The following is a 10,940-nucleotide window of genomic DNA, read 5'->3' as shown; positions in this document are numbered from 1 at the left end:
CTGAAATAACCCACTACATGACTAAAGTTGCAATACATACTCTATTTACCAGCTCATGTAGCAGTGCTTTCTCTATTATGCTCATGTTAAAACTCTCTTCAAACCCATTTATAGAAAGGTGAGAATGAAGAGATTCCCTCTTAGTTGTGGACTAAACCGTTCAATAAAATTTAGGGGGAAAATTGACTAGTTCCAACCCTAATGAATCACATATTCCCACGGGTAATCAGAAATGTGTCTTGAGTGTGCTGCACCAAACAAAGACTTGATTATGTTAACAAGAAGAAAAACTAAAAGAAAAACAACATGACAGCCAATAGAACAATATAAGTTGCCTTTTGAGTTCTGGACATGACAGGGAGTCACCATACCCAAAGGCCCCACACATCATAGGGAGCCACCTGCATACCTGTCTAAAACAAGAACCTGTACCTGATACTTCAAATTCTCAGAAGGTATTGACTTAATCCAAAGGTAAGCTATCTCGAATTGCAAGCTAATTATGGACTCTCATCAATGTTGCCCAAAGAACTTTATACTCAACTATGTTTCATACAAATAGCACATGCACATTCAAGATTTCAACACAAAGCCAGGAAAGGAAGAGGATGATCAGCTACGCCACTACATATATCAACCTCCTGACCCTTCAGGAAGCAGACATGTACTACCACGAGTAGGAGAACACAAACAGCACCTTTGTCCTTGTGTTGCCAAAACAGTACAACCACAGAGCAACTACTCAAATTTGCCAGAATGTTACGGTTCATTATTTCAATACATCTATATTTGAATCAAATGCCTAGCATGATTTCAGAGTGCTATTACAAGAGAACTGCTAAAATCATTCTCCATTTCTAGTGCACCATAACATTGATCTCCACAGGCATCTAATGTAGGAAAATTCAGCAACCTGTGCATTTTAATTACCAAAACAGCAGGGAGAGATAATAATCTCTCCTACCCTTTGAACTTTTTGTTCAGAAAAAATATGGTGAGAGGATACAGTAATGAAGTATTATTATGGCACAGAACTCTGCTTGAAGTATTCCCTCAAACCATTCAAAGTTTCTCCAGAATAGTTAATAAGACGTGGTGCACTTATCACCAGAAAACATTCTGATCAGGTATAGAGATAATTGCCCCATTGAGCATCTAAAGAATACAGTAGAAAAATTAAACCTTAAACTAATACCATGGCAACGAACTGATTGGAGACAAGAATCCCCGTAGGTGACCCCATTTAGTCGGGACAAGGCTTTTTGTGGTTGTAAACTAATACCACGGCAACAAGGGAATAAGATGGCATAATATGGCCAGCAACCTTAGTAGAAGAAATTTCACTTTCAAGAAAGGGAAGCCTAAAAATCTGAAGAAAACCCAAGCATTCCAGGATTAGAGTTAGCTTTGTTAACAAATGAAACCTAAATACAAATGGGAGGGAGTAGGGGAGTATACATGGAAAGATCCACCACCAAAAAAGTCAATTATATTCTCATATTTCTTTGCAGAGGAGAAGGGGGAGGGGGGAGAAAGAGTATGATAATCCTCAAAATCAGTCAAGGACAAGCTCTCATGTTCATTTCCAGGATGTGTCAGTGTCTATTAGATGCAATGACAAAGGCCAGCATACATTTCAGCTGTGTACAAGACTTTCCATGGTATGAGTTTCTGAAACTAAATGTAAGATAAAACTTGAATTGAATCTTACTGGATCACCACATTTATCAGTTAAACTAGACAAGCGAGAGGGTTGTTGATGGAACCTAGTCCAATTGACATATGAAAACATATATTCAATCCTACTCAACACAACCCCAACATTTTATAATAAATAGAATGATTCACAGTTCAACCACTACTCTCCCCTATATTATGGATAAATATATCAATTTTGTTCATACTGTCAGAAAGTAGAATCTAGTAAAAAAGTCACAGAGATCCATATTCAGCACAACCTCTGCGAATACAAGGACCTCATCAGATTCCTACAGCTAAGACGCAATAAAAATCTATTCCTTAACCAAGTCACTCTTGTAGGGCCTCTGAACCAAAGGGAAGAGGGGAGGGGGGAAGAGAACAAGGTGAACTGAAAAATTCTACACCATCATCAGTAATAGGCCAGACTTATTCAATGTTTATTAAGCTATTTACAACTAAATAAGTCATGCTGTTACAAAACGAAAGTAGAAGCCACTAACCTTGTACCCACCTACCAATTACTAACACTTCTTCGAATTAAATTTCCGGAATGTGTCAACATCTATTAGATGCAATGACAAAGGCCAACATACATTTCAACGTTGTACTAGGACTTTCCATGGTATGAGTTTCTGAAACTATATGTGAGATAAAACTATAGGATTGAATCTTACAGGATCACCACATTTATCAGTTAAACTAGACCGGCTATAGAGTTGTTGATGGAAACTAGTCCAATTAACATATGAAAAAGTATATTCAATCCTACTCAAAAATCCCAATATCTTATGATATATATAAAATAATTCACAGTGCAACCATTACTCTCCCCTAGATCAAGGATAAAAATATCAATTTTGTTCACACTATCACAAAGTAGAATCTAATACAAGTCATAGATATCTAATACAAGTCATAGAGATCTAATACAAGGACCTCATCAGATTCCTACAGCTAAGACACGATAAAAATCTATTCCTTAACCAAAGTCATTCTTGCAGGGCCTCTAAAATAAAAAGGGGAAAAAAGAAAAGAAAAGAGGGGGGGAGGGGGGAGAACAAGGTGAACTGAAAAATTCTACACCATCATCAGTAATAGACCAGACTTATTCAAAGTTTATTAAGCTATTTACAACTAAATAAGTCATGCGGTTACAAAACGAAAATAGAAGCCACTAACCCTGTACCCACCTACCAATTAAGAAGAAAATCTAGAATGATGCTATAGCCAGTGAAGCTTTCGACCAACAGAACCAATAGACCTAGAATAGACATAAATGAAATATATACAACAGAGATTAGATAGTTGGCGGTGCAGCTAAAGCAAGGCCATGAATGTACACACCGCACAATTTCCAATTCCATTTCAGAAGATGGGGAAGATATCATCATCACGGTCATCCATGTCCAGAAACTTGAAACCAACATCTCCTTGCGGATCTTTATAACGGAAACTCGAGCCCACATAACACTTCATCTCATGGAACAAATTTAAATTATCGACAAGCTTATGAAACACATTGCATCCACAGCACTGCAAAAGACCAATACCAGAACGAAATGAAGTTAGAAAACAGGGAAAGAACGATGCTCCAAGATAAGAGTTTCTTGAAAGGCATTATTCGGAAATGAACCTGTACGAAGACGGTCCCATCGGTGTAAGCATGGGGATTGATGGCGCGAGTTGTTCGCTGGCCGCAGACGTTGCAGGTGAAGGCGACACGCATTCTCCTGCGAGGTGATTTGGTGAAAAGAGACCAAGGGAAGGTCGAGATCTTCTCTGTGCCAGCTTCATTTTCAACCCCAGCAGGAACAGGTGGCCCTTCCATCCCAGAGCCAGTCGTCCAACCTCTTCCTGTTGCCGCACTCAGGACCAATCCCATGGCTGCATCCTATACCACCAGACCCTCATCAAATAAGCAGAAAATCCTGAATTCAAACCGATCATCAACCAGGAAAATATCGAGAAGATTAATAGATACCTTAGAAAGGGGGGTAAGAGAGAAGCAATTTTTCATGACCGGAACTATGTTCACTTCGTTTGGATTGGTTCGGGTATCGTCATCTCTTTCATCATCTGAATCCAAAATTAACAATTGTCAACCAACTGCACTGAAAAATCTAGAAAATACGGAAGGATTGATCAAACGAGAAAGGGGGGAAAAAGAGGGAATTTTTACTTTTGCAGGAGATGGCGAATCGAAGAGGTCTTGTGACTGTGGATAAATTCCGTTTTGGAGAGAAGATTGAAGGGATAACAGTCGCAGTAGCACTTAGGGCTTCCATCTCGCAATCGCTGCTGCGTCTCTGCAAATTCTCGAGAGGCCTTCTGAGATTAGCTCTCACGACTAAGGCGCGAGGATCCTTGTGGGATTTGTGGTGATTTTATTGCTCTTGGAGACATTAAGGTCCAACAAGGCCTATATATCTATATATATATATTTTTTCAAGGAACATGGAAGGTTTTCCAAAAAATAAATAAATATACTGATTTACGTGCTCGTGACCTAATGGTACGTGCGCTTTGTGTGTTGATTGTAAGAACTTAGGATTGGCATCTAGACTAATCAGTCAAGGTTAGTTGAATCTGGAAACAGCAACTGCAAACGTGGACCAATAGAACATTCACACGATCAAATCAAAGACTTTATTACATGCAAAATAGATTGTGCTCGTCCACCGACTCCGCCCATGGTTTCATATCTTCGTATCTCAAACAAAAATCTTAGGAGTCGACATTGGATCATTGCCACGTGTACGGTCGACATCTCAAATGATACAGCTCTGTACGTATCAGGCAAGTTAATTTGCGTATTTTATCCCAAAATATTAGGATTTTTTTTATTATTATTATTATCCGTAATATTTTATCCTGGCTAGTATACATTCGCGTGCAAAGACATTTGGTTTTCAGAGATAGATAGAATAACATGGAGTGCGAAAGATGAGAGTTGACAATAGAGAAAAAAGAAGAAAAAAGAATGTGTTCTAATTTTTAAATATTTTTTGTTTTGATTTGCAATAAGATAGATTGGTTGAAATTTCAGAAAATTCACAATGTATTTACTCCCAACCGACAACCGTGTCAAAATGGACAACGAAAAAAGAGCTGGTCTACTAATATTATTGATAATATACGGGTCCATTCCCTCTCAAGCTCTTGTATCAAGACCTTAGCAATGCAATGTTTCGCAAGTCTATAACTCTACGAGTGATTTTACGTTTGACCTTTTACTAGTCCATTTAATGCAACTACAAGTAGGATTTTTGAAACCATGACGGGAGAGTATGTAAAAAGTTGATTGCTTCATTCGATTGATTGGATTTTTTCAACAAAAGCTTTCTAATATGATTTCTTTTCAATGAAAAGCTTAGTTTACTGTAATGCACATGAGAATCTTAGTCATCTATAAAAGGTGAGAATATGTAATAAGTATGGTAGACATAGAGTAGAACATTGTGATAGGTCCAGATAATGTCTTTGAACATGGCATCCAAATGGAGGTAGGGTGTGATTTCCACCTCATAAGTACTTGCTCACCGGTAAGAACAAAGTCTTAAGCACGCCATGTTTCATGTAGGAGATAACCAAGAGGGAAAGAATCTTGAGAAAGTGCTTATAGGAGAGGGGATCATTTACCAATAGAGACTAATAAGCGAGGTGTCATCTTAGAGATTTTGAAGGAGACAATTTTTGTGATATTTTAAATCTTAATTTTTTTCCTTTTAAGGTAGGTATTCTTACTTCCCCTATTCAAGGATCTTTATTCTTTCATGAAGAGGGGGTCCACCTAGGGCATGGTTTTAGTTTGCGAAATCATAACAGGTTTCATTGACATAGAATTCGAATTTGGTTTCAGTAGGGATCGATGGTATCAGACGAATTTAACTTTAATATTCGTTGAATAAAATTAGATATTTGGACCTTATCAGCAGTTTCTAGTACCAAGAAGTAAATATGCTAATATAGTATTACTAAGGTGAAAAACCAATATACCATAACGATACCTAAAACCATGATTTCAGGTCTTTCTGGATTTCATTTAGATCATAAATGTGTTTCTGGGGAAACATCTTCGTAATTAAGAACATATCAATATCAGGGGAAAAAAAGAAGAAAAAAAAACCAGTGAAGATTCGTCCCCTCCATTTGTATGGTCATTCAAACAAATATTACAAAGTCACCAAGAAAAATAAAGCCAATATTAAAGCTATATGGAAACAAATTCCAGGGCTCCTCATTAAATTACATCATACAGAACAGTTACATTTAACACCCGTGCAATGTCCTCCACAGAATAGGGTTCTTACCTTTCTGGAAATTGTAAAGATTGTAGAATTTCCTGCAGTTGAAGGCCTTGGCAATAAAAAATGCAACCAAGTCTTCCTCAACGACTTACGCCTTCCAACAGATCCAAAACCTTGTGAATACCAACAAACCCATCACCTTATGCCTCTCCTGGTCTCCATCAGAACCAGCACAATGTCCAACCCCAGTACCAGAAACTTTTCAACATAAGCAGCAAATACCTGGTACAAATTATAGTTTCATCCACATATAAACAATCAGGTCAATAAAATATAAAAGATGCCCATACATCCCTCGCACCAGAACAGGAAATGTTTTATGAGCCAGCTAAATTAACCAAATTTAGCTTCCCACATTTTATAAGTTCTTCACCTTCTAGGGTTGTGTCCTTCATATGGATTGTAATGAAGAACTGAGAATGTGACCAACTGAAATAAAGAGAACAGTAATAAAACATTTATATTAACCCTCAGAAATGGGATAGTAGAAATAGTAAATGAATTATGACAATATGACCTAGATTGTTTGTTCAATAAGGTCACTGCAGCATGGCATTTAGCGGATCCACATTCAGTTGGATTGAAAATTTCACTTGTACTTGTCACGATCTCCTCTTCTAGCCCTCTTACATGGACTTCCACCTTTCCCATCTCCATTAGAGGTAGTTGCTTTTTCTGTTTTTACTCCAGAACAACTTCTGTTATTTGTTCAGAAGCAAGCCAGTAATCTCATCATTGTATAATTCCAAGATAATGGCCTTGACACTGTACTCTGCATGTTGACTTATCAGAAATCTGTTTCACAGCTCTAGGAATGACCCCTGCTTCAGGAGGCAGCTGTCCACTCAAGCCACTCTGCAATAACATGGGAACATGCCATCGAGCCAAATGACACTCTTAAGAACCATTATGTATTTGAGCAGATTATCTTATAGAGTTGGAGATGACCTGTTAAGTACAATAGTGGTTGGAGATGCTTAGTTTATTTGTCAAAAATCAAATCAGTGCATTCTCTTCAAAGGATAAGTCTTAATGTAATGGTTGGTAGACCACAGTTGTAGTTTAAGGTCAAGATACTGAAACTGCCTCATACCAAAAAATTACTAAAGACTGCATATGAAAATTCTCCCCTACACTCAGCTTGTATAGAAAAGCTTTCGACACCAGATTTGCCCTTTTAAACTATTACCTTGACTTCTCTTCCAGCACCATTTTACCCAATCTTTCCAAGGTGTCGAAAATCCAACCTGTCATTGGATGCGATTGATCCTCCACTCCAAAAGTGTGGATCACATTGTCCACCTCAATAGCACTACATCCAAGTGGCTTCTTAATTTTCTTTGATCTAATAACCTTTCTCAATCTAGCTGCATCCTCCCACTGACCGGCATCCTCATACATCTTAGCTAGAATTATGTATCTTCCTGCATTGTCAGGGTCAAGAACAAACAATCTTTCAGCAACTTCTTGCCCTAGTTCTATGTTATTATGAATTCTACATGCACCTAGCAAGGCCCCATAGGCATTCTTGCCAGCCTCCACAGGCATGTTTTCAATAAATTTCACTGCTTCATCAAGATAACCTGCTCGGCCCAACAGATCTACCATGCAAGCATAATGCTCATCATTCTTTTCAACTGCATAATCATCCATTGTGCGGAAAAGCTTCCAGGCCTCATCAACCAACCCCACGTGGCTACATGCAGATAACACGCTGACAAAACTAATACCATCTGGTTTTGCACCAGTCCCTGTCATTCTTGAGAACAAGTCAATCGCCTCATGGGCATGGCCATGCATTCCATAACACCTTATCATCGTGTTCCACACCACAATGTTCTTCTCAGGCAATCTATCAAACACTTTCCGGGCTGTGTCTAAGCAGCCACAATTCGCAAACGCAGTTATTAAACCGCTGCCCAAAGCAGCATCCACTTTCATTCCTGTCTTTATTATGTATGAATGAATCCAAAATGATTCTTGGATGGAAGCTGCTTCGGCACAAGCTGGAAGTGCACTAACAAGCGTAGTGTGATCAGGCATTCCAACAGTACCATCCTGTAACAACCGGCTGAGAATGCTGAGGGCTTCATTGGCAAACCCATTTTGCATATAACCAGAAATCATAGAATTCCAACTCACAAGATCCTTATTATGAATTTCATCAAAAACTTTCCGAGATATTTTGATCTCTTTGCACTTGGCATAAAATGTGATTAATGCATTTCCCACAAACAAATCAGACACGAAACCAACCTTGACAACATGACCATGGATAACCCCACCTTTCTTTCCATCCCCTAATGCTGTACAAGCCTTGAACACAAAAGGGTATGTGTATCGATTTGTAGGTATACCTCTCCTACGCATTTGATCATACAACTTAAGAGCTTCCACAAACGGGCCCGAATTGGCATAGCCCTGTATGACAACATTCCACAAAAGAATATCTCTTTCAGACACACGATCAAACACTTTCCTCGCATCCTCCATACTCAACTCACCACGCTCTGCATATTGACTTACAAGTTTCGCCGCCAGAAAGGGGTTCTGCGCATACCCACCAGTGACTATCTGGGCATGAATAACTTTAAGGCATTTAGTCCCTCCGTAACGTTGTAACAAGCGACTGTACTCGTATGAGTCCTTGAAGTACTCCCATCTGTTCACTTTACAAAAGAATCTCACGAGCGACTGTCGACGTGAGTGCACCAGAAATCCAACTACTGAAGCCAAATACTGCATCAGGCTTTCAACATTAGACGCAGAAAAGCCTAGTTCTACACCTTAAAAGGGTAAACCCAACAAGCTCCAGTTGGCAGTAAACTAGTTTCGGAGAAAGCTCAGTGTTAACATCTCAAATTTTATAAACAAGATGAGGAAGGATTTTTAACTATAAACTATTGAATGAAATAAATTACAACAAATGTAATCCAACCATCCAAGACAAATTTGCATTCGAATAATCAGAACGAGAATGAGAAATTATTCAAAATAATAAATAAAATATTAATTAGAGAGGAAGAAGGAACTAACTCTTTCTAGCTTGAAGGAGGGATCGGCCGGTCGATTCATGGGATTCAAATACATTGTCTGCAAAGATATTTAAAAAAATCAATAAAAAAAAAAAGAACTCAAAGAATAAGAAAACTAAAAAAATGAAAAGACAGAACGAAAGATCTTGTGAGAGAAAAAGAGAAATCTATATTCAGGGTTGAGAATTACTTGAAATGATGCTCGAAGTCGCCAAACCCGTGGAGAGGAAAAAGAGAAACGCGAAAAAGCAGTGTTTCCATATCATGGTTGAATCAAAAGAAGAAAGATCTCGCAATCTCGTTCCTCTCTTCAATCCTTACAGAGAGGAACTCAATAAGCAAACGTAGATGGAGAGAACATTGAAGCGAGCAAGAAAGAAAAATCTCCCGCGTTCCCGCTCGGTGGGATAACGGAAATTACAAGTTCTTTTGGTTTTTTTTTTTTTTTTTAATCTGAGGCTTATTCAAGCCACCTTGTGCGCGTACTACAACTACATCCACCAGAGCTTTTATATAATTAATAAAGAAAGGGGTTCGCCCTGGTCCTGAGGGGGACCGGTGGATTTTTTTTAAAAGCTAAATATATATATATAAACAACACTTTGATTATAATCAATTAAAAGGTCAATACAATGTTGGTAGAGTTGTAAGATCCATACTTCTCAGTGGGGAGGTCATGTGTTGGACGATAAAGCTCCCTTTTGAAAATTCTCCCATGTACTCTGCTTGTAAAGAAGCCATTGACACCAAATTTGCCCTTTTAAACAACTACCTTTAACTTCTCATCCTGCATCATTTTACCCAATCCTTCTAGGGTGTCGAATATCTGACCCATCATTTGATGCGATTCATCCTTCACTTCAAAAGTATGGATCACAGTGTCCACCTCAATAGCACTGCATCCAAGTGGCTTCTTAATTTTTTTTAATCTAATAACCTTTCTCAATCTAGCTGCATCTTCCCACCGACCGGCATCTGCATATATCTTAGCTAGAATTATGTATCTTCCTGCATTGTCAGGGTCAAGAGCAAACAATCTTTCAGTACCTTCTTCCCTTATTCTATGTTATTATGATTTCACATGCACCTAGCAAAGCATTCTTGCCACCAGCCTTCACAGGCATGTTCGGAATAAATTTGACTTCATCAAGATAACCTGCTCGGCCCAACAGATCTACCATACACGCATAATGATCGTCATTCTTTTCAACTGCATAATCATCCATTTTGTAGAAAAGCTTCCACCCTCATCAACCAACTCCACATGGCTACATGCAGAAACACTCTGAGTCGCTGACAAAACTAAAACTATCTGATTTTACACCAGTCACTCTCAATCTTGAGAACAAATCAATAGCCTCATGGGCATGGCTATGCATTCCGTAACACCTTATCATCGTATTCCACACCACATTGTTTCTCTCAGGCAATCTATCGAACACTTTCCGAGCTGTGTCTAAGCAGCCACAATTCGCAAACGCGGCTATTTAACCACTGCCCTAAGCAGATCCACTCACAAGATCCTTATTATGAATTTCATCAAAAAACTTTCCGGGACATTTTTATCTCTTTGCACTTGGCATAAACTGTGTTAAGGCTGCCGAGGATTTCAACCCCTCGTACAAGTCCTTGAAGAACTCCTTCCATCGGTTCAATTTACAAAAGAATCTCACAAGTAACTGTCGACGTGAGTGCACCAGAAATCCAACTGCTGAAGCCAAATACTGCAACAGGATTTCAACATTAGATGCAGAAATACATTGCTCTAGACCTTGAAAGGCTAAAACCCAACAAGCTCCATTTGACAGTAAATTGGTTTCGGAGAAAACTTAGCGTTAACATCTCAAATTTTATATACACGACGAGGAAGGACTTTTAACTATAAATGACCTATTGA

At 38.6% G+C, this 10,940-nt stretch overlaps 3 protein-coding genes and 1 pseudogene across 5 annotated transcripts; all 4 read right to left on the bottom strand.

The window, feature by feature from the left end:
- Positions 1-2,537: 2,537 nt before the first annotated feature.
- Positions 2,538-4,107, bottom strand: LOC149017463 (Zim17-type zinc finger protein). The gene is made up of 4 exons (XM_089151799.1): positions 3,881-4,107; positions 3,683-3,777; positions 3,335-3,592; positions 2,538-3,234 (listed from the first exon to the last, which is right to left on the bottom strand). Exons 1-4 carry the CDS (start codon positions 3,984-3,986, stop codon positions 3,067-3,069), a joined length of 627 nt encoding a protein of 208 aa, XP_089007925.1. The 5' UTR covers positions 3,987-4,107; the 3' UTR covers positions 2,538-3,066.
- A 1,728-nt stretch (positions 4,108-5,835) lies between these two features.
- LOC149017461 (pentatricopeptide repeat-containing protein CRR2, chloroplastic-like) lies at positions 5,836-9,468 on the bottom strand. Of its 3 annotated transcripts, none has more exons than XR_016172813.1 (4): positions 9,234-9,468; positions 9,045-9,101; positions 6,364-8,747; positions 5,836-6,230 (listed from the first exon to the last, which is right to left on the bottom strand). XR_016172813.1 is itself a non-coding variant. In XM_089151797.1 (3 exons), the coding sequence occupies exons 2-3, from the start codon at positions 9,096-9,098 to the stop codon at positions 7,194-7,196; spliced, it is 1,608 nt and encodes a 535-aa protein (XP_089007923.1). In that variant the 5' UTR covers positions 9,099-9,101; positions 9,234-9,468; the 3' UTR covers positions 5,836-7,193. The 3 variants fall into 3 exon arrangements, 1 of the variants encoding a protein (XP_089007923.1); XR_016172814.1 differs by having other exon boundaries at positions 6,382-8,747; XM_089151797.1 differs by having other exon boundaries at positions 5,836-8,747.
- LOC149017462 (kinesin-like protein KIN-5C) lies at positions 6,144-6,875 on the bottom strand. The gene is made up of 4 exons (XM_089152978.1): positions 6,780-6,875; positions 6,526-6,683; positions 6,347-6,437; positions 6,144-6,230 (listed from the first exon to the last, which is right to left on the bottom strand). Exons 1-4 carry the CDS (start codon positions 6,873-6,875, stop codon positions 6,144-6,146), a joined length of 432 nt encoding a protein of 143 aa, XP_089009104.1.
- A 252-nt stretch (positions 9,469-9,720) lies between the features above and the next one.
- LOC149017460 (pentatricopeptide repeat-containing protein At3g57430, chloroplastic pseudogene) lies at positions 9,721-10,690 on the bottom strand (annotated as a pseudogene).
- Between the last annotated feature and the right edge of the window lie 250 nt (positions 10,691-10,940).

This window comes from Hakea prostrata, chromosome 4 (genome assembly GCF_041222555.1).
Source record: "Hakea prostrata isolate BN-2017 chromosome 4, UWA_Hpros_2, whole genome shotgun sequence".
Lineage (NCBI taxonomy): Eukaryota > Viridiplantae > Streptophyta > Magnoliopsida > Proteales > Proteaceae > Hakea > Hakea prostrata.
This window is presented reverse-complemented; position numbering and strand designations above follow the sequence as displayed.